Source organism: Osmerus mordax, chromosome 4 (genome assembly GCF_038355195.1).
Source record: "Osmerus mordax isolate fOsmMor3 chromosome 4, fOsmMor3.pri, whole genome shotgun sequence".
Classification (NCBI taxonomy): domain Eukaryota; kingdom Metazoa; phylum Chordata; class Actinopteri; order Osmeriformes; family Osmeridae; genus Osmerus; species Osmerus mordax.
In genome coordinates this window covers 1,316,556-1,340,267 of record NC_090053.1, presented here as the reverse complement: position 1 = coordinate 1,340,267, position 23,712 = coordinate 1,316,556, and the positions used below count along the sequence as shown (strand labels likewise).

General features: G+C 49.3%; 1 protein-coding gene across 1 annotated transcript in view; it reads left to right on the top strand.

Moving 5' to 3' along the window:
- Positions 1–9,905: 9,905 nt before the first annotated feature.
- The window catches only part of dusp8a (dual specificity phosphatase 8a), a 30,424-nt gene continuing 16,617 nt past the window's right edge, over positions 9,906–23,712 (top strand). The window contains exons 1-2 of the mRNA XM_067235371.1: positions 9,906–10,308; positions 16,723–16,861. Coding sequence (XP_067091472.1) covers positions 10,072–10,308; positions 16,723–16,861 — 376 coding nt within the window. The 5' untranslated portion in view covers positions 9,906–10,071. The remainder of the gene's footprint in view (positions 10,309–16,722; positions 16,862–23,712) is intronic.

Here is a 23,712-nt window from a genome sequence, read left to right as displayed (position 1 = left end):
ATGTACTGTATATACACATGCTAACTCACACACAGGTTTGTTTCACTATCCTAGTGAGGACCGACAATTCACACCCATTCTGAATCGTGTTTTCCTTAACTCTGAAACTTTAACCCTAACCCTAACCCAAAGTACCCCCTAGAAATAGGACTTGAACTTACAGTAGACCTTGGAAATGTCTCCACAACATAATCTTTTGTCTTGGTTTATTCTATACTAGGGTAGTTAAGCAAGACCACGCAAACATCCTTCCATTTATGACTATTGACCAGACTGAGAAGACAACATGAGAAATAATCGCTATGTGTATGGCAGCTAATACAGTGATGAAAACATGAAAGAATACAACAGATCAATTGCACTGGACATCACCAGGGGATATTAACAACTTTCAAAGACTCAGACTTTAAAAATCAATATCAACATTATTTGAACAATAAAGACTCATGGTATGGAGTCCATATTTGATACTGTAACAAACATGGAGCAACATTACCACAAACCGAGGAGAGTATCTACAGTTTATACAAAACATCTTTCTGGTAATGTTTGGTGCACTTGACCTCAACAGCTTGATTTTGAGTGCTTGTTCTCTGTGCTGGACTGGTCTAAAATGGCTGACTTTAGTGGGGATGGCATTTGAAAAAGGTACTTCAACCAACCAGCAACCAGTTCTCCTCATCTGTACTACAGTATTGCTTTCAGTTGTGAGTTTTTGCATCCAAATAAAGTAGATTTTCATGAACTTTTGCCTGGTATTTGATTAATACAAGTATTTGATTTTTTTTATCGTGTTGCAAGGCAACATTGCCAAATAAAATATTTTGTAATTTGATGAGGACTACTATACTCTACTGGACTCTATTGTGCTCTGCTCTGCTTTACTCTACTCTGTTTAGGCTTCTCTGTTCTCCTCCCCTCTCACATCCTTTCACTGTGTGTGTGAAAACGTTTTTGAAAGATTCAACAAATATTTTCGCTTTCTGTTCTCCTCTCAATTCCTTTAACTGTGTGTGTGTAAAAAAAGTTTCGAAAAAAATATTTCGAAAGATGGGGGAGAAAAAAAACGCTCAAATTTACGTTATGGTTGAGAAAGAGGAAATTAACGATCTTGACATGACTGGGAATAGAGACATTCCTTATCACCCATTGTCATGTGAAGGAGATGTTCGAAATCTTCGGCGTCAAAAAGGATTCGTGGCGAATGCTCTTTTAAAGTATTTTTGTATTAATGTATCAATATGATGTGAGGTCAAGTTACCAGCGTGACACTAAAACAGGTAGTAGAAATGACTACTTTTTACTTAAGTATTTGTCAACTTCCAAGTTTTCTTAAACATGAGTATCTGTACTTATACTTAAGTGAAGGACGTGTGTAGCCTACTTTTGCCATCTCTGAATATCTTACACAAAAACACAGCCACACAGGGACAAAGGACATTAACTCCTGAGTAAGACAAGAACAACCAAATCAGTGGTTTGGTGCAAAATCATATTAACATTTCCTAAAGCTTCCTCTGGTTTTAGTCATCAGAAATAATTTAGGTGCGCGAGTGTGGCCATTTTTTCCCACACACGTGCAGTAAATATATTAAACCACTAAACGGCGCTGTCTACACAACGTAATGCTGGTTTAACTGTCCCAGCATTCAGTAGGTCTGCTAAGAGTATTTTAGGATGAAATTGTTAATCACATCTGAGTTACTTATTTTATGTATTTAGGTTCCTGTTATAATATTAAGTAGGCATAATGCATACGCAGGCTAGTTAATGTTGTACTCATTTAGAAGACACTTTAGCAGACACTTTTATTCAAAGCAACGTTCAGTAGGCTTTAGAGTGGATTTGAACAGGCAACCTTGTCTGCTGGTCAAAATGGTCTTCCATACCCAATATTCAGTTAATTTTTTTTACTGTTTCATCTCCAAACTAATATCAAACATGTGGAGAAAGACAATATTTTTCATGGGTAGTAGACTACTTTGAAATGAACTGTTGCGACTAAATCCATTGATTCACTACGCAATCGATTGAGGGAGTCAGGTGGCTGAGCGGTGAGGGAGTCGGACTAGTAATCCGAAGGTTGCCAGTTCGATTCCCGGTCATGCCGACTGACGTTGTGTCCTTGGGCAAGGCACTTCACCCTACTTGCCTCGGGGGAATGTCCCTGTACTTACTGTAAGTCGCTCTGGATAAGAGCGTCTGCTAAATGACTAAATGTAAATGTAAATCGATCATTAGAAGTGAAAGAGCCTGAAAGATGCTTTACCATCTCACAAAAAAGAAATCCTTGCACAATGCAATACCCGAGATTAGCCAATTTATTATTTTTAGTCAGTAGCTGTAAAGGCAATGAAACGTATTCTAAATTACCTATGTGATATATTATTATCCACTGTTATCCACAAATGGACTCCAAAATCGCTCAAACGGGTTTGTGCTCCCTACCTGGAGAAGCATGACCCCCGGACCAGTAAATAACTTGTAGGCCTACTGCTGAGTTAGGATATTGCTGCTTTGTGGTATTGCTAATGCTACCAGGACGAAGACCGAAAATACAGGGTGTTGATTTCACAGCGTATCACAAATCCCCCACTGATTAAAATGGGTCATCCCGTTGTGTCATATCTTTACTACAGGCCACTCTTCCCTTTTGCCAGGTTAAGCATGTGGGGGCTGTGTGTGTATTAATCATCATTATGGAATAATACAAAATTATTCTGGTAGATACATTCTTGATGTATATTGAATCCACATGACGTATATAGACCAAGATACTGCCAATTTCTGATGTGGCTGTTTGAAGGGATCGCTTTAAATAAAGAATTGTCTATAACTCTATGCATCGTGTTAAGCGGGTGTAACTTACTCCAAAACTTCTCTACAACGTAGCTTTTAAATGTATTCCTTGGCAACAATGTAAAAGCGACAAAATAAATTAGGCTACTGACATAATAGATGTGCGCCAAGGACAATCTCTCATGAAGCAGGAGAGACGACGCGGAATTAAAATGTACGCTTTCCCTTTAAACCCAGTGGGTCCGTTTAATCTACGGATCAGAAGGCTGACGTCAACTAACCCCTGAGCCACCGGTTCCCATTGGCTGAAGATGACGTCAACTTGCATTTTTTCTTTCCCATCTGAACCATGACCTCATCCTCGGTTCATGTTAGTTCTAAAGTGCACCTTCTGTTTGTCATGGTTTACTAATACCTAGCCCAGTAAAAGCTTAACTATCATACTGTAGCCACGCTGCGTAGCCTATACTCACAAGCGACAGTAACCAGTGAATGTCCCGCTGTTCCGCTGTCAACTAAGCTGTTGTAGTGGGAGCCACAGCGGTAGCGATTGTCCCCTTGCTCTCGTCTCCAAGTCAACATTGACCAATCAGTAGCGCGCTTCCATGAAGAGGGCCGCCTCTGTTTCTTCTCACATGGAGACTAGCTGAACACTGATAAAAGCCGTGGAGACACAGGTGAGTGTGTGCATTGATTAGGTAGATGATTCCCTCCCCAAAGCCCAGAACGAAGTCGTTTAGTCTTCTTCTAGCCTTCCTGTCAAATGAGTTGAGCCCTGGTAAGGTAGCTCGGCAACATTGAGATATTTGCGCGCGGCATGCGTATGCGCCCCGTTGCCGCTAGTCTGTCCGTGCGCATTCCACTATGTGTCGCCACCGTATTATGGGAAATTGCGTCAATCTTATTGGTGCTTTATTTTGATATATCGACCCCGTTCGTCTTGTACCTGTTCATTTTACGGTAGGTGAAATGCAGGCATTTAATTTTATTTCAATTTTGGAACCGTTTATTTATGTGCACGATCAATGGCATGGTCATTTTCGCATGCAGATAGCCACACGTCACAACAGGACACGCGCCGCACCGCACTGTGTAGATCTTCTCCATTAACGCACCGCGTGTTAGATCATAGTTATCAACAAATACAATTTTTTGTTTATGTTTACACATCGTAACAATTTTGCCACCAGAACACACACACACAACCTCGATTTCTATTTGAAATGTGGACCCGTTTTTCTTATTGTGCGTTGTTTATGGCGCTTCCACTGCATACTCTGATCTCCATCTCTATTTATACGGGACGGGGCATTGTCATCATAGGCAGGGCATAGCGGACTGTGTTTTCCATTGTGGGCATAGTTACAGTTACAACAATATTTTGGCTAGAGAAGCTAATTTACATTTAATGTCACTGTTCGAAATATTTTGTTATGATAATATTTACGTCATCTTTACGCTGTCGTCATTGTTGTTGTCGCGTAGCCTACTCAAGTGTTCATATTTTTGTCTATTACGGCGCTATCGTCCCTCCTAGTATAAATAAGTGAGCCCAATATTTTATCTGAGATAACAGGAGAATTATTCTCCCTTGTGTGAGGTACTAGATCCATTTCTGGAGAAAAGGACAGTGTGGTGTGTTCCCTCTACCTGACTGTATTTGTGTGCCATGTCTAGCAGGTGATGCAATGATTGTACAGTGTAGCCCTCTGTGAGGAGGTGTGTGTGTGTGTCGGTCCTCCAATTCGCCTTCCCAGTAGCCCAGAACCTGTGCTGGGCTGGCTGGCAGGCAGGCAGGCAGACAGGCAAGCAGACAGGCAAGCAGGCAGGCAGGAATACATAACCAGGCCAGTAAATGAACGTCATCACACAAGATGGAGACTCCAGCGATACATGGAGATCAGAGCTCATGCTTAATCTTAGCCACACACACATGCGCACACACACACATGCGCACACACACACACACACACACACACACACACACACACAGACAGCCTGTGTGGATATAAATCGATTTGGAGGACACTGCATCATTCATCTAACATGTTATGTAATCGTTGGTTTGCAGATATTGCTTTGAATATGAATTAGTATTTTTTTATTGCGTAATACATAGGGTAGCTGTCGTCCCTACATTGCAAAACTATCTGGGTCAGCCAATCAGCGTGAATGAGTGTCCACCCATTATTGACGAGCCATCGATGAGCTATGAACTGGAACCACTGGAGAGACACAGAGATGTTTTCATTGAGAGCATCAGTGATGATGTTGATATTGTGTGATAGCTGTCCACCATAGGCAGGATCTAGCTGTGGATCTAGGATCTAGCTGTGGATCTAGGATCTAGCTGTGGATCTAGGATCTAGCTGTGGATCTAGGATCTAGCTGTGGTCACTGCTATGGCGTCTGTGGTAGTGGTACTGTAGGTCTTACACTAGATACTCTGTAGCACGCCCCTTCTGGCTCATTATGTAGGCACGCTAGCAAGATAGTGGCTTAGCCCTGGTCCTGATACCACTATCCCTGGACCTGATACCACTAGCCCTGGACCTGATACCACTAGCCCTGGGCCTAGTCTTTGTCTTTGTCTTGGTTAAAGTATTGTCTTCTTGGAAAAGCCCTGTCTTGGTCCAGCTCATACACACACACACACACACACACACACACACATTATCTGAGCGTTGCAACAACAGTTGCTGGTGTTCCTCAGCAGTGGTCTGAGTGTTTGCTAGAGGCAGCTGGTATCATGGGGCCAGGTGTGGGCTGGTGGGGCCAGGTGTGGGCTGGTGGGGCCAGGTGTGGGCTGGTGGGGCCAGGTGTGGGCTGGTGGGGCCAGGTGTGGGCTGGTGGGGCCAGGTGTGGGCTGGTGTAGATGACAGAAGGTTTTAATAGGTTTACAGGAAGTTAATATCTAACCTGCCTAGGATGACCTCACCCCCCCCCCCCTGCCCCCCTCCCTCTCCAATAGTCCAATATTGCTCTTCGTGTTTGCTTTCTCTCCACTATGTGATATATTACTATTGAGTTGGTCCTGAGTGCTGTGTGTGTGTGTGTGTGTGCATGCGTGTGTGTGTTAGGCCTATCAGTCCTGCTGGTGAGCTGAAATCACTTCCTCATTGTAGTCCTAACGATTTATAAATAGAACAAAAGATTCGCAATAATTTCTGCTTTGTTAAAAAAATACCATAACTAGTCTCGTGAGCTCATGCTTTACAAGTCAGCTCTAGCCTCCTGGTTAGCATGTTTGCAGCCTTGTTAGCTGGTTTGTCTCCTGGTCAGTGTTGTCCTAGTGTACAGCACACAGTCTCTCTGGTACACACCACCAGCAGCTGGATGGTACCCCCCCCCCCTCCCACCCCCACCCCCCACACCTGCCCTCCCCATGCTCCCAGAGCGGGGTCTGTTTCCATGGCAATGGCAGAATCTGCTCCCAGACACCCCAGCTCCTCCATTCTCTGAGTCTGCGGCTTAGAACTGCTAGCGCTCATGGCTATTTTCGGTTGGTGGTTCGGTTTGTTTATGTTCTCTTCCCTGAACTCCCCCACCCTCCTCACCTCTTCACCCTCCTCACCTCCTCACCTCCTCACCTCCTCACCCTCCTCACCTCACCCTCCTCACCATCCTCACCCTCCTCACCATCCTCACCTCCCACCTTCCTCACCTCCCACCCTCCTCACCTCCCACCCCGTTGTTGCTAGGTAGAAGCCTGAGGAAGCAGGTTTGTTAAAGGAGGAATGTGGTTGCCATGCGGTAAAGGGATGTCGAGATGCGGTGCTCTCTCACTCTATCCATCCTCCCTTGCTACTCTCTTTCCATCTTCCTTGCACCTTCTCTCTGTCTTTCCTCTATCTGTTCTCCCTTCCTCTCCTTGTTCTGCCCCCCTTCTTCCTCTCTCTTTTCTCCACTGTTGTTATCAGAGTCTAGACAAGCTAGTGTGAGGGAGGACGTGATTGGGTACACCCTGCATGCACACTTCCAGCCTGCGTCCCGTAACCCTGTTTTCAGCACCACAGAGAGGCGGGGTGAGTGAGCATGTACATGTGTGTGTGACAGAGGGGAGGTAGAGGAGAGCTATCTCTGGCGCCATTAGACGTATGCTGCGTCAGCCTGTGTTGTTAGAAAGAGAAAGAGAGAGAGAGAGAGAGGGTGAGGGAGAGAGTGAGAGAGTGAGAGAGAGAGAGAGAGGGTGAGGGAGAGAGTGAGAGAGAGAGCTACTACAGGTGTGATGTACCCAGGGCTCACGAGGATGAGGTGAGGATTAATGGCGGATGAGGTTAGGATGTGGTGAGGAGGGTTAGCCTTACTGTATGTGTACTGTTAGTCCACACTATGTACTGTGAACTGTAATGTGATGTACCAGTGCAGGTTTGTTATCTAGTCTGTCTGCCAGAAATGTGTGCCGCCCTGCATGTGTACCCTAGCAGAGTAGAGGGACAGTATGAAGAACACTGCTGTGCCCTGGTAGCCATTAGCACATGAGCATGGACTGAAGGCTGTTGTCAGAGGTGCTGTGCTAGCAGAGTGCTGCTAGTCAGAAAGCAGCACCATCGAAGCAGCCTTCAGTTAGTCTGTGTTACTGCTTGGCTAGCGGCCACTGTAATTCTGAGGAGAGGGTTGAGGAAACACCAGGGATGTGCTGCTCTGGGGGTGAGCCTTCTGCACTGTTATCATGTCATGTCTCTGTTGGGATTCAGGCTGTGTTCAGTTCTTAGTGATGTGTTGTGTCCAGACAGGATGTGGGCAGGGTACAAACTCTGCCCGCGCTCCCATCCCCTCTTCTTGTGTCGTTGTCACGGCGATACGGTTTGGTGGGATGCATTGTCTTTTATGTTCTTGCATTAGCCTCGAGAGTTGTGCCTACATCTCCCTCTCTCTTCTCCCTGTCTCTCTCCCCCTGTCTCTCTCTCCCCCTGTCTCTCTCTCCCCCTGTCTGTCTCTCCCCCTGTCTCTCTCTCCCCCTGTCTCTCTCTCCCCCTGTCTCTCTCTCCCCCTGTCTCTCTCTCCCCTGTCTCTCTCTCCCCCTGTCTGTCTCGCCTATGTGTTTATATTATGTGTCTCTGTCTATCTCCCCCTCCCTCCCAGATAGTAACTCACAACATCAAGTTCCCTTAGAATGAATGAAGGTCCCTGATTGGTGGGCAGCATATCCTGGAATTAACCATTTCCAGGAATGTTTTCGTCTTAAAATATTCTTTATAATATTTGCTGTGTGTGTGTGTAACAGGCATAACAATTTGGTTGTGTAGGCAACGGTTGACAGGGGGCTGTAGATTTAAATTATTATGTTCTGTGACTGTCTGTTAGATTTATTGGGAGGTATCTGTGACAGACACACGCACGCACACACACACACACAGACTCACACACACACACACACACACTCACAGTGCATGCCTATCTGGCTGTTCATCATGTCCAGACTTGCTCTCTGAATTCCCCGAGCTTCAGTTATCTGTACCCCCTCAGTTTCCTGTTTCACCCCCTCAGTTTCCTGTTTCACCCCCTCAGTTTCCTGTTTCACCCCCTCAGTTTCCTGTTTCACCCCCTCAGTTTCCTGTTTCACCCCCTCAGTTTCCTGTTTCACCCCCTCAGTTTCCTGTTTCACCCCCTCAGTTTCCTGTTTCACCCCCTCAGTTTCCTGTTTCACCCCCTCAGTTTCCTGTTTCACCCCCTCAGTTTCCTGTTTCACCCCCTCAGTTTCCTGTTTCACCCCCTCAGTTTCCTGTTTCACCCCCTCAGTTTCCTGTTTCACCCCCTCAGTTTCCTGTTTCACCCCCTCAGTTTCCTGTTTCACCCCCTCAGTTTCCTGTTTCACCCCCTCAGTTTCCTGTTTCACCCCCTCAGTTTCCTGTTTCACCCCCTCAGTTTCCTGTTTCACCCCCTCAGTTTCCTGTTTCACCCCCTCAGTTTCCTGTTTCACCCCCTCAGTTTCCTGTTTCACCCCCTCAGTTTCCTGTTTCACCCCCTCAGTTTCCTGTTTCACCCCCTCAGTTTCCTGTTTCACCCCCTCAGTTTCCTGTTTCACCCCCTCAGTTTCCTGTTTCACCCCCTCAGTTTCCTGTTTCACCCCCTCAGTTTCCTGTTTCACCCCCTCAGTTTCCTGTTTCACCCCCTCAGTTTCCTGTTTCACCCCCTCAGTTTCCTGTTTCACCCCCTCAGTTTCCTGTTTCACCCCCTCAGTTTCCTGTTTCACCCCCTCAGTTTCCTGTTTCACCCCCTCAGTTTCCTGTTTCATCAGCTGCCAAACAAGACCCATCAACAACAACACACACACACACTCCAGCTAGAGTACTTCTACACACACATCCATATGATTACACACATGCACGCATATTACTCAAGAAATATCACTTCTATACACACACAAATACAAGCACATTGTATGTCTATTGCTGTCTGATGTGGTATTTGAATGTGTGATAGATTCCGGCCAAGCTCCCCGGGTGAAGCAGCTGTCTAACGGGTAATGATCCAGGCAGTTTATGTTTTTCATGTCACCGCAGGTGCGTTTGCGTAGATTTCATCGGTTTTGAGTTGCCTTTGCGTATCCAAATGTTCAGCCCTAGAATATAACAGCTGACTCATTCAGGATTTAGTCTATCCTTAGTTTAGTACTTATAATTATTATTATTTTTTACACACAAGTTAAGCAAAGACTTACTTCAAGAAACTATTAGACTTGTGTGAATGTTGTGTGATTGTTGGTTAAACAGAGATGAGTTTTATCTTCGTGGTTACAGTTCACTACACTGATTGAGGCTAGAGATTGTGAATCTTATTCTGATCCCGTTCCTCCTCTCTCTCCTCTCCTCTCTCCTCTCTCTCCTCTCCTCTCCTCTCTCTCCTCTCTCTCCTCTCCTCTCCTTTCCTCTCTCTCCTCTCTCTCCTCTTCTCTCCTCTCCTCTCTCTCCTCTCCTCTCCTCTCCTTTCCTCTCTCTCCTCTCTCTCCTATTCTCTCCTCTCCTCTCTCTCCTTTCCTCTCCTCTCCTCTCTTCTGTCCTCTCTTCTCCTCTCCTCTCCTCTCCTCTCCTGTCCTCTCTCTCCTCTCCTCTCTTCTGTCCTCTCCTCTCCTCTCCTGTCCTCTCTCTCTCCCCAGGCACCATGGATCTCCTGAGGTCTACTCCAGCGGTTCCTCTCCTCCACTGACCCCACCATCGCTCCTCTCCTCCACCACTTACTCGCCAGCCTTTCTGACGTCTCCTCCCCCTCTGCCCTGGTGGTGACCCCGCTCCTCGTGACCTCTGACCTCCAGGGCGACCCTGTGACGTGATGGCGGGGGAGAAAGATCTGAACAAGCGCAGCGTTATGGACATCAAGCGTCTGGCCGGGCTGATCCAGAGGGGGGCGGGGCGACTGCTGGTGATTGACAGCCGGACGTTCTCCGAGTACAACGCGTGGCATGTGCAGGGCGCGGTGAACGTATGCTGCTCCAAGCTGGTGAAGAGACGTCTGCAGCAGGACAAAGTGGCCGTGACGGAGCTGCTGCAGCCCAGCGCCAGGCTCAAGGTGGGTCAGGACACGTCAGGAGACCAGGCTCCAGGCTGCTGTGAGTCAGTTGGCTGAGCGGTGAGGGAGTCGGGCTAGTAATCCGAAGGTTGCCAGTTCGATTCCCGATCATGCCAACTGACGTTGTGTTCTTGGGCAAGGCACTTCACCCTACTTGCCTCGGGGGGAATGTCCCTGTACTTACTGTAAGTCGCTCTGGATAAGAGCGTCTGCTAAATGACTAAATGTAAATGTGCTGTGTTGTGAGTGTTGTGTGAAGGGTGTCTGTCTGTCTTTGTAGCGTGCTGGCAGCAGAGTGGCACCTCTGGATCCAGCACCCTCAGGGTTCTGGGTACAAACCCATGTCAAGGTCACAACCAATCACTGATTTTGAAAACACATTTTATCTCGAGACATGGCGAGGAATTTACTTTAAACCTGAGAAATAATCAAACAAATGCAACTTTGTCCATGAAACATTGCTTTGCACAACCAACAGCCCCGCATGAAGAAGTGTGCCACGTTTAATGAGCCCATGACTGGAGCAGTACAGCTCTGGATCCCTGGCTGCTATATCTGGCAGACATGCTGGAGGGTTGTTGCTTATCAGTGGCCCCGACACCGGATCCTCTCATTTTCCATGGCTTGTGCTCTGTACATCACAGACCTGTTTCCATGGCCTGTGGCATGCTAACACTGTATTTATAGTCACTCTGGGACACTGATGAAACTGAAGGACGGGAAAACCCAAGCGTGTGTGTGTTCCTGTGTGTGTGGTGTGTGTGTGTTCCTGCATGTGTGTGTGTGTTCCTGCATGTGTGTGTGTGTGTGTTCCTGCATGCATGCGTGTGTGTGTGTGTTCCTGCATGCGTGTGTGTGTGTTCCTGCATGCGTGTGTGTGTTCCTGCATGCATGTGTGTGTGTGTTCCTGCATGTGTGTGTGTGTTCCTGCATGTGTGTGTGTGTGTTCCTGCATGCATGTGTGTGTGTGTGTGTGTTCCTACATGCATGCATGTGTGTGTGAGTTCCTGCATGCGTGTGTGTGTTCCTGCATGTGTGTGTGTGTTCCTGCATGTGTGTGTGTGTGTTCCTGCATGTGTGTGTGTGTTCCTTCATGTGTGTGTGTGTGTGTGTGTTCCTGCATGTGTGTGTGTGTGTTCCTGCATGCGTGTGTGTGTTCCTGCATGCATGTGTGTGTGTGTTCCTGCATGCATGTGTGTGTGTGTGTGTTCCTGCATGCATGTGTGTGTGTGTTCCTGCATGTGTAGCCTGTGTGTATTGGTTAAACTCACTCCTCAAGTATATAACAGGCCACCCGCGTCAACGAATAGCTAGCTTTTTGTTGGCGTAGCTGGTAGTGGTCGCGCTTGGGAAGTCAGGGGTGGCGTGTTCGATCCACAGTGAGGGATGAACATTGGCCTGTATATCTCTGACAGAGCAAGACCACGTCTGTTACATACAAAATGGTGGCATAAGACACAACGCACGAGGAGTACCAACAAGCGCTACACATGCGTGTGTGTGTGTGTGTTCCTGCGTGCGTGAGGGTTATCTAGACGTATTTCAAGACGCCTCAACAACCTCAGCACCCCACCAGAAACACAGCCAATGTTCCTTGTCACAAAGTTAGAAGTAGCCTAACAGGAAGCATTCGCAGCGCTGATTCTGTCTGTTGTTCCCACACACAGAAGACACCAGGATGTCGGAAAGATCCCTGGAGGGTGTTTGTTCCTTGGTGTGACTGTTTGAGGGGCAGGCAGTAAAGGCTGTCTGTCCTTCCTGGTGTGAACCCAACCTGCCCTGCCCCGCCCCGCCCTGCCCTGCCCTGCCCTGCCCTGCCCTGCCCCGCCCCGCCCTGCCCCGCCCTGCCCTGCCCCGCCCTGCCCTGCCCTGCCCCGCCCTGCCCCGCCCCGCCCTGCCCTGCCCTGCCCCGCCCTGCCCTGCCCTGCCCCGCCCCGCCCTGCCCTGCCCTGCCCTGCCCCGCCCTGCCCCGCCCTGCCCTGCCCCGCCCTGCCCTGCCCTGCCCCGCCCTGCCCCGCCCTGCCCTGCCCCGCCCTGCCCTGCCCCGCCCTGCCCCGCCCTGCCCCGCCCCGCCCTGCCCTGCCCCGCCCTGCCCTGCCCCGCCCTGCCCCGCCCCGCCCTGCCCCGCCCTGCCCCGCCCCGCCCTGCCCCGCCCCGCCCTGCCCTGCCCCGCCCTGCCCCGCCCCGCCCTGCCCTGCACGTGTCAGCCTCCTTGTTCCTTTCCTTCAGACCTGCTGATAGGACGGATTAACTTCCTGGTACATCTCTCCTAACTCTAAACCTGCTGCTGCTGATGAATGTGAGAGTTCCAAGTGACTGAGCCCAGCCTGGCACGTGCTGGCAGATCAGCACCTCTGCCTGGTTTGGTCCAGACCTCTCTGGGTGCTGTTCATCTGGTGAAGTCTATCCAGAAATACATTTGCCTGTGTGTCTGCCTGACAGACCCGGCTCTGTGTGTCTCTATTCCACCGCCCACCCTCCTCTCTGTGTGCCTATATAGTATGGAAGCCTGTGAGGTCCATCTCTCTCCTCATCCCTTTCTCTCTCTCTCTGTTTCTTCTCGAGCCATCTTAAATGTTTCTTTTCATCCCTAGCTGCGTAGCCCCCCAGCCCCCTTCTCTTGCTCCCTCGCCCAGGCCCATGCCTGCCCTGTTGTTATTATGGTGTCCTGTTCAAGAGGATGATGCTGGCGATTAACGCTAGGCTGGATAAAGCTGGAACTAACCGGGGGGGAGGGGGAGGGCCACACAGACCCAGACTTCTTTGTTATTGGCCAACCATGACATCATCCTCCTTTGTGTGGCCACTGGCAGGCCGCGAGCGGGGCACGTGTGGACCGTCTGTGCAGCATTAGCATAGGCTGTGCCCCCCCTCCTCCCCCCTCCTTCCCCCTCCTCCCCCCCGCAGGGCTCTCAGCAGAGCTGGGGCCGTCCGGGCCAGCCGGGATCTCAGCCACCCAGCTCTCGGAAGCAAAGGACACCATTGTAGCTCTTTGTTGGGAAGTGAATGTAGGAAGCGGGAGAGAGAGGGATGGATGGATAGTAAAGAGGGGGGGTGGGGGGATCAGGGCTGGGGGGGGTGCATCCCACTTCACTCAGGAGGCGTCCCCCAAGGCTCTTCACTCGGTCCTCTTCAGATTGCATCATGGGCTTGATTGAATTGGTGCAAGAGCAGGAATCAAAATGGTCTCTTCATAGACACCCCCCCCCCCCCCCATTAGCACTGTGTATTTGACTGTACGGGGCTCCTGCAAACTAGGTCATACAGCTACTGTAGGCTATGTGGGTGACCTCTGTTGGTCATTGTGCACAGGCAGACAGACCAACAGACAGACAGGCAGGATGGAATGTTGGTGTGAAACACAAAGACACATGTCCACATTCCAGCCAAATGTCTTTAATCAGGATTGGTCAGTTTGGTCAGTGGCCCTGCTGGAAAGGCTAACCTTGCAAAGATGAGCACACATGATCACATGACCTTTAATCAGCCATCGGTTTATGCAAGAAGGAGCTCAGTCATAGCATGGATGTACGTGCTACATCACTCTCCCCTGTCAAAGAGATGAACTGTTTTGGCCTTTGGGTGAAATATGGTGTCATGATAAATCAACTCAAACATTTTTGGATACTGGCCACAAAATGATACAAGATAGATACACTAAGAGTTGAATCATCGAGAAGTGAGGCTAGTAGTTTACTGTCACTATGGGACAATGTGGGATCTTCCTGGTCACACACAGCTTACTTTCTCATACGGCACATTACTTCCTAGTATCTTCACTGGCACTCTGTGACACTCCTATCACACATGAACTCCAGGAAGTTCAGTGTTCAGATGCATAGATTTCCTGGAAAAATTATTTCGCAATACCGGTTAATCCTGTGTGTGTCTTCTGTGTTGTTGCTAACAAGTGAATGGGGAATTCTTATCAGTCATCAGTGTTCTGTTTCAAAGGATTTCCTTGACTGAGGAGGTGTGGAACTTCAGTCGCCATTCAGAGTAGTCCCACTTTGATGATGTCATGCTGGGAGGTGTCACATGTTCATACATTACCAGTTTGAATCAATGTTTGTTTTAATTGTTTGCTGTTCCAGTCCAACACATGCACACACACACACACACACACACACACATACACATACACACACACACACACACACACACACACACACACACAGACAGACACACACACACACAAAGTATTAGTTATTTGAACTCAGTAGAATCACTGAGATCAAAATACAGAACCCTAATGTAACCTGTCAGATATGTGTATGCATACTGTAAGGTTGTGTGGAGGTGTTCCTCAGTAGCGGGCTTCCTGGAAGGCCAGTGAGGTAGTGCTGAACGCTGGTGTGAAACACTGTCATGCTGGTGTGACAAGACCAGACCATGACACATCACACTACCCCTGGCCCAAATACACACGTGCACCTTTTACTGTGTGCGTCAAGGAAGGGTGTGAGGTGGGAGTCTAAACCTCTGCTGCCCCCCCCCCCATACCCAGGGAGGCTGTGGGGCCCTAACCTCTACCAGGGCAGTAGTCCCCAGGGCCCTAACCTCTACCAGGGCAGTAGTCCCCAGGGCCCTAACCTCTACCAGGGCAGTAGTCCCCAGGGCCCTAACCTCTACCAGGGCAGTAGTCCCCAGGGCTCTAACCTCTACCAGGGCAGTAGTCCCCAGGGCTCTAACCTCTACCAGGGCAGTAGTCCCCAGGGCTCTAACCTCTACCAGGGCAGTAGTCCCCAGGGCTCTAACCTCTACCAGGGCAGTAGTCCCCAGGGCTCTAACCTCTACCAGGGCAGTAGTCCCCAGCATCATGACCTACAAGCAGCTCCTGATCCTCCTCCATGGTTGCCTGGAAACAGCATGGGTCCCACATGTCTGCCATATGACCCCAGAGTGGATCATATGTGACTGGGCCTGCATGTGTGGGAGTGTGCATGCTGCAGTGTGTGTGTGTGTGTGTCACAGTGAGAGGCTGTCCTGTACTGTAATCCTTAAGGTGGTGATGTCACCCTTCTAGTTTTAGCCCTGATCCCATTAGAGTAGAACACGTTGTCCACAGGGGGGGGGGGTGACAGGTCAGGCGGTACAAGGTATAAAGGTGAGCTGGCGGAACCTGCTGGTGCAAGGTTAGTAGGCAGGTTAAGACAGGCTCAATGAACACAGTTACACACACAGGCCTGCTGTTGTTGTATACATACATCACACAGTGTTGATACCTGAGACCTCAGGTCAGTCATACACTGTATCTGATCATAGTGCCTAGGCCCAGCCGACCAATCTCAGCATACTGGTGTAGGGCAGGCAGGCAACATGGACACACAGGCAGGCAACATGGACACACAGGCAGGTAACATGGACACACAGGCAGGCAGGTCGACAGACAAACCGACTAGGGACCAGGGAGGCAGCTACACAGGTACAAAGGCAGACAGACAGACAGGAAGTAGACAGCAGACTGGCAGACAGACAGACGGACAGGAAGTAGACAGCAGACTGCAGGTAGACAGGCAGGGTCTGCTTGGCAGATAGGCTCCTGTGACCTTGGTCTCGCTAACCTGTAAATCACATTGACAGGTTATATCTCAGTATATATTGACAGGTTATATATCAGTATATATTGGGCTGAAATGAGTTGATAGCATTTTTTACACTCCTTCGCTCTTAGAAGCTGGATGTCATAATGATGACAAGAGAACGAGAGGCTGAACATTATCAAACTTGAAGGGTTAGAATCCTTTTTTCATTCCTCTGTGCCTCCTCTCCCTTACCTCCGTTTTATTTGATTCTTTATTCATTGATTTTCTTTCTTGCATCTATCTTCCTTTCCGCACTCCACCATCTCCCCCACTTCTTTCTCCTTCTTCTCCTCTCCTCCCTCCTGCATCTCCTCTCCTCCCCCCCTCTCCTCCTGTCCAGTGGTTGTTCAGTGATTCAGAGCTGTGGTAGGCGCTGGCTGCTGGTCATGTGACCAAAGCCTGCCTGACAACATGGAGACAGAGCCATGCTGACGCACACACACACACACACACACATACACACACGTGCACACAGGCTCTCCATACAGACACTGGAGCATGGTCATATAGTAGATGCTCTTTCTCTCACACACACACATATACACCCAGAGTACAGTGATTGCTGCTATATTTTTTAATGTTATTTGTCTGCAAACAAAATGTACCTCACAAAGACTTGGAACTCTGACAAGGAATAAAGGTCTTACTGATGCGACACTCAAATCATTTGTACTTTAATTATACATTTACATGAAATAATAAGTAATCACATTATTTAATGTAACTGACATTCATTTGAATGGTCTGATTGACTGTTTTGACCTCCAGTTAATGTGCATTGAGACAGTTCCTCCAATTCATGCTTGGTCTTCTTCTGTGGTGTGTGCAGGTGGAGCTGGGCAGGAAGCAGGAAGTGGTGGTCTATGACCAGAGTTCCAAAGAGGCGGGGCATCTCTCCAAAGACGGCTTTGTGCAGATCCTTCTGGGCAAACTGGAAGGCACTTTCCACAGAGTGTCCCTGCTTACTGGTAGGTCATCTTCACTGTGTGTGTGTGTGTGTGTGCGTGCATGCGTGCACAGGTTAGTTCTTCTGTCCGAGTGCGGCTGGGTGTCATGTCTCTGCTTCCACAGCAGGTGTCACTGATGAGCGCCCTCCATGATCACCAGCACCCCCCCAGACTGCCTCTTCCCTGCCCTGACTGGCACGGCATTAAGTGACAAGCTGCACATCCTCATCCCTTCCCTAGTGCACAGGTAGAAGCAGACATGAGCAGATATGAGGAACGAGGTGTGAGGTTATGAAGTGCTCTGTGTAGACTTTGGGGTTTCACTTTTAGTCCTCTCTCTGCCAGCCCTGTGTGTTGAGACACAGACCTGTCTATCACACAGTCCTGTGCTGTTCTGCTGTGTGACTGGCCTGTCAGGGAGGAAGCTTCTCCCATCAGCCCCTCAGCTGTGGTGGAGACCAGCTGACAGAGACCAGCTGAGAGAGACCAGCTGAGAAAGACAAGCTGAGAGAGACCAGCTGAGAAAGACAAGCTGAGAGAGACCAGCTGAGAAAGACAAGCTGAGAGAGACCAGCTGAGAGAGACCAGCTGAGAGAGACCAGCTGAGAGAGACCAGCTGAGAGAGACCAGCTGTGTTTCTCCACTGGAGAGAAGAGAAGACAGGACTAGCATGGATACATGCAGGCTTATGATGCAAATTCTCTCATTTTCTCTCTCTCAAATCTTTCTCTTTCTCATTGTTTCTCTTTGTCTCTCTCTCTGTCTCTCTCTCTGTCTCTTTCAAACACACACACACAAACACACACACACACAACAAGGAGGCTTATGACTATGGCTCTAATGTGTCATTACTGAAGGAGTATAATCCTACTCCGTCAGGATGTGTATAGAGAGGGCCGACACATGCTGCTTCTGCAGATCGCTGCCCGCTCTCCTCTTGCATCCCCCCATCCCTTCTTCAAAGATTAGCTCTTTTCCATGAGTCATTCATAGAAATCGAGGATTACCTTAAGGCACAGAAGCTCATCAATTTGTCAGAGGCAGAGATGCAGTATGCGCACACACAGACACACACACTTTTAGACTGAAAGACAGGATTTTACGTTTCAACGTTTGGATTAGGCCATCAAGCCTTCTTACTGTAAACTCCCCTGTCAGCAACCCTTTCTCTCACTCCATCTATCCATTTTCCTTCTCTCCTCCTCAGTCTCTCTTCAGAATAAAAGAATCCCATTTCTGCCCCCCTCTTCTTTGCTGTTTCCACGACAACAGTGGAAGAGAAAATATTCCTGGAAAAGAATCAGCCAATCGGGAGCTCTGTGACTTGCATGGTTGTAGTGATGGGGTCAGTTTGAGTTAAATCGCTGTCTCGTGTGAGTGTGTGTGTGTGTGTGTGTGTGTGAGAGAGAGAATTTATATACTATTGATATCGTTCTTGTGTGAGTTTAGATATTATTGATATCGTTTTTGTGTGAGTGTGTTAGTGTATATACTATTGATATGGTTCTTGCGTGCGAGAGTCAGAAGAAAGAGAGATGGAGAGAGGCTTCCTGCTGTTCCTAGGCCAGTGACAGATGGAGCGCAGCAGGGGACAGGAAGTGACAGAGCACAGCAGGGGACAGGAAGTGACAGAGCACAGCAGGGGACAGGAAGTGACAGAGCGCAGCAGGGGACAGGAAGTGACATAGCGCAGCAGGGGACAGGAAGTGGCCTCTGGGGTTGGGGTCACTGTACTCGCAGGGCCAGCTGAGGCCTCAACATGCAGGTCACATGTCCGGCTTTCCCAGTTCACTCCTCCCGTTCTCCCTATCTCTGCAGGCCCCGCACGCCCACCCTCTCTATCCTCCCTCCATCTCTCCTCCCTCCATCTCTCCTCCCTCCATCTCTCCTCCCTCTATCTCTCCTCCCTCTATCTCTCCTCCCTCCATCTCTCCTCCCTCCATCTCTCCTCCCTCCATCTCTCCTCCCTCTATCTCTCCTCCCTCCATCTCTCCTCCCTCCATCTCTCTTCCCTTCTCATTCTCACTCTTTGACGTATTATTCACTCTCTCTCTCTCTCTCTCTCTCTCTCTCTCTCTCTTTCTCTCTCTCTCTCCATCCTGCTAGCCTACACCAGACCTAGACAGTGCCATCATTGATTGGCTCAAGATAAAAAAAAACTTCCCCTTCTCCCTCTCTTTTTCACTCCTCTCCTCCTCCACTGCCCCCCTTTCTTTCCTCCTCTCCTCCTCCCTTTCACCCCCTCTGCTCCCTCTCTCATCAGCACCTGATTCATGATGTCATTAACACTGGTGATTACCACATCTGAGCAGCAATGTGATGTGAGCCTCACACACACACACACACACACACACACACACTAATACGCACTAGTTGTTGCAGCCCTCCAGGGGGGTTGTGGGTGGAGGAGAAGGGAGGGGGGGTGATAGGATAGAGACATGAAGAGAAAAGAACCCTTAAATGGAACGGACAAGAGAGATGAAAGAATAATTACCATGCTTGCTTTCATTGTCTGGGGAAGAGGGGATTTGCTTGCTAAACTGTTATGTACACACAAGCAATGCTGACGCCGGGATTAGGACACACACACACACACAGTGAGGCTGTCCAGAGTTTGTGTATTATAGTAAAGTAAATTTGTGTATGATCATACACACACCATCACCTTGCCCTGGATGGTGTTCAGACTCCCAGTGATGATGTCACAGTGATGATGTCACATTATTGACCAGGAAGCAATCAGGGGACCAGCTCTGGTTTCTTCATTCACAAAATCATTAAACAGCTTCTATAACGTTGCCCCCCCCCCCTCTCTCTCTCTCTCTGTCTCTGTCTCTCTCTCTCTCGTTCTCTCATTCAGTACTGTAAGTGGATGATGTCATAGTGTTCCTGGGGGAGGCTGACTGAGAGAGAGAGAGATTGAGAGAGAGGGAGAGACAGAGAGAGAGAGAGACAGAGAGAGAGAGAGAGAGAGAGAGAGAGAGAGAGAGAGAGAGAGAGAGAGAGAGAGAGAGAGAGAGAGAGAGAGAGAGAGAGAGAGAGAGAGAGATTGAGAGAGAGAGAGATTGAGAGAGAGAGAGAGAGAGAGAGAGAGAGAGGGAAACAGAAAGTTTGCCTCAGAGAGAAGCTGTATTTTTACCAGCAGGATGATTTCTGAGTTTTGAAAGGTAAAAAAAAAAAAAAAAAAAAAATGTTTTGAAAGGTGATAAAAATATTTTTGGAAAAAAAGTTTTCAAATGTTAAAAAAAGATAATGATATAGAATTCTCAACTAAATATTTTTTCAGCCTTTCAAAACTGTTTTTCAAAAATAATTGTTCACCTTTCCAAAACGTTTTTATGGGGGGACTGTGGGACTAGTATGGTGAGGTCATGCTAGCACGCTAGCACGCTAACCCATGTTCAAACGCTGGCATACAATTTTCAGTCTAACACGCACACACACACACAGGCACACACACACACTTGCACACACACACTGGCCCACACACACACGCATTCAAATCCCCACACATCCACCAACACAGACACACACACAGAAGCTACTGTGAGTGCTAGGCTTTGATGAGATTAGGTTTGGGTGTGACTGCACAGACAGGAGTACAAAGGTCAATACAGTTATGTGTCATTCCTCTGTACTGTTATACAACAGGGCGGGCCCCCCTTGTGTGTGTGGATGAGAGAGAGGCTGAGGAGGTGAGGTAATCGTGGGAGGCAGACTTTCACAATGCAGCCGTTCACAGAGACATTCCAGCAAGCTCCAAAAGGATGTCTGTGTGTGTGTGTGTGTTCTGGATGGAAGGTAGGTAGTTAGTGCAGTATGGGAATATTAGTGTGGCAGAAGTTTTTGACGGAGTTGTTGAGTAGGTGAGGTAACACCTAACACGTGTGTGTGTGTGTGTGTGTGTGTGTGCGTGCGTGCGTGCATAGTCATCCTCTAATGTGTTCCTTCAGCAGACCTGTTTAGCAGACTGTGGTTTCCCCTGCTTTCTCACTCTGTAGCCCAGCACTCACTCCTCACCTTGGAGGCTGGAGCGAGGGCTTGGACAACACAGTGCTGACATAAACTGTACAACAAAGTGTGTGTGTGTGCAGAAGCATGCATGTGTGTGTAGTAGGGATGTTCATGTATCAAGATTCCTCATCTCATCACATGGTGGCTGTCTGCATTCCATGCGAGATGAGGAAGAGATTAGGAATCATGGAACTCTGAAGGATGACTTGCCCTGCTTTGTGGCTCAACACTCTGCTTTTGACTTGATGTTTTGGGACCAAAGCTTTCTTTAGGTTGGTCACAGAGAAGCTCACACACATCACTGTTATGATTGTAGGTCTGATGTCAACAAGACTACCCCCCTCCCTCCCTCTCCTCCCTCCCTCCCTCCCTCCCTCCCTCCCTCCCTCCCTCCCTCCCTCCCTCCCTCCCTCCCTCCCTCCCTCCCTCCCTCCCTCCCTCCCTCCCTCCCTCCCTCCCTCCCCTCCCTCTCCTCCCCTCCCCTCCCCTCCCCTCCCCTCCCTCCCTCTCCTCCTATCTTCTCTGTGGTTCTGGGGGGAATCCTGGCAGATCAATGATTTCATTGAGAAGGAGCCAGTGGTGCCATTACGAGGTGAGCTCACCTCCTCCAGGGAGCTCAGGCACATTGTTCTCAATGACCACCTCCCTCCTCCTCCCCCCTCCACCTCCCTCCCCCTTCCTCCCCCTTCCTCCTCCCTCCTCCTCCCCCCTCCACCTTCCTCCCCCTTCCTCCTCTCTCCTCCTCTCCCTGTTCTCAGTTTCGCGGTGCTGAGAACCAATCTCTATTTTTAGGACCAGACTCTTGCGGTCATCACATCTGGCGCCAAAGGCCTGAGCACTCACACACTCACACACACACACACACTCACTCTCACACACACACAATCTCACATACACACATTTAGTCTGTCCCAGAGGGGAAGAAAGGTCACAATATTGACCTTTTAAAGTGCATGACATCACCTCTGCTGAATTTTGCTCATGTTGAAAACCCTTAGTAAGTAAACACAAATAAATCCTGCAGGGTCTGCAAACGCATGCACGCACGCACACACACACCACACACACACACACACATGAACACACACACATACACACTGTCCTGTCATCTGCTGAGGCAGTTTCATGTAGCAGGCTCGATTGCTTGCATCTCACATGATGATGATCTTGATGTTATTTCCCTCTCTCCCCCCAACTGGAGAATGAAAACAGTGTGTTTGTGTGTGCTACCAAATGTTTCCACCATGACGTCATCTCACTGCTGTCCTGCTTTCCTTTTCCCCACTTCTCTCTCATACTCCCCCGCTGCCTTAAAGGGGCCACACACACACACACAATCACCAGGACACTGGCACTGTCAACACGCCATGCATACATACGCAAACGCGTCTTCAGGGGAAAATTCCAGAAGCCATACGGCTCTCAAACAAGCCCATAGGAGGGAAGGTCCTCTGTGTGTCTGTCAGAGCCCACTTCCCTCCTCCCTCCCTCCCTCCCTGCCCCCCTCCCTCCCTGCCCCCCTCCCTGCCTGCCCCCTCCCTCACTGGTGACCGTCATTCCTCAGAACAATGATGGATTCCTGTTTACCCCTTGCCCCCCCTTGCCCCTGTCTTCAGCGGTGTTCAATCTCCTCCGTGCCCCAGCACCGCTTCCTCCTTCACCTCCTCTTCGGGCTGTCACCACAGAGCTGTCACCACAGAGCTGTCACCTCAGAGCTGTCACCACAGAGCTGTCACCTCAGAGCTGTCACCACAGAGCTGTCACCTCAGAGCTGTCACCACAGAGCTGTCACCACAGAGCTGTCACCACAGAGCTGTCACCTCAGAGCTGTCACCTCAGAGCTGTCACCACAGAGCTGTCACCACAGAGCTGTCACCACAGAGCTGTCACCTCAGAGCTGTCACCACAGAGCTGTCACCACAGAGCTGTCACCACAGAGCTGTCACCTCAGAGCTGTCACCACAGAGCTGTCACCACAGAGCTGTCACCACAGAGCTGTCACCTCAGAGCTGTCACCACAGAGCTGTCACCTCAGAGCTGTCACCTCAGAGCTGTCACCACAGAGCTGTCACCTCAGAGCTTCCACCACAGAGCTGTCACCTCAGAGCTGTCCTAGGCTGTTGGGCTGGGACGCCGAGCGCTCCTTCTGTTCCGGGTGTTTCCACACACTGTGGATCGCTGACTGGAGACAGAGCAGGACAGCCAGAGACATGTTTGCTCTTTATCAAAGAGGCTGGGATGGAGCTGACACATGATGGGGAACAGAGGCCCGTTCCGTCTTTCTGTCTCTCCCTTTCTTCATCTCTCTCCCTCCCTCTCACACACAGGTATTCGTACAGTAAACACCAGTAGACCTGTTCTCTCACTGACCCTCCTGGGCTTCCGTGCTGATAAAACCGGGAGATTTTCCATCCCCACGGCAAAAGGCTAAATTTAGAGTCCAAGTTCAGCCCCAAGCCCCCCCCCCCCTCAGCCAGGAATGCTGCACTTTGTCATCATTCCACAATCTCTTTCCTCAGAAAAATACACACTCAAACATCCACACACACACAAACATCCACACACACTCAAACTGAGAGAGCCAGGGATGTCATTTCCTGCTTCTTGTGTAACTATTTCCTGTTTCAGACGTGACAAAGTGACATCAGGGTTCCCCTGAGCGAGAGAGGGTGACGCCCAAGGCAGTTCGCTGTGTGTGACAGCCGGTTCGGTCTCGGTTGCTACCCTGACCAAGATTCTGCCTTGTCTTGTTGCGTAACTTAAAATAAGATGGAGCACTATAGGAACTTCCTGAGGCTGTAACTGCTAACGTCTAAGCAGTGACAGGGGACAACTTGGACAGTTCCTCGTGGCCCCAA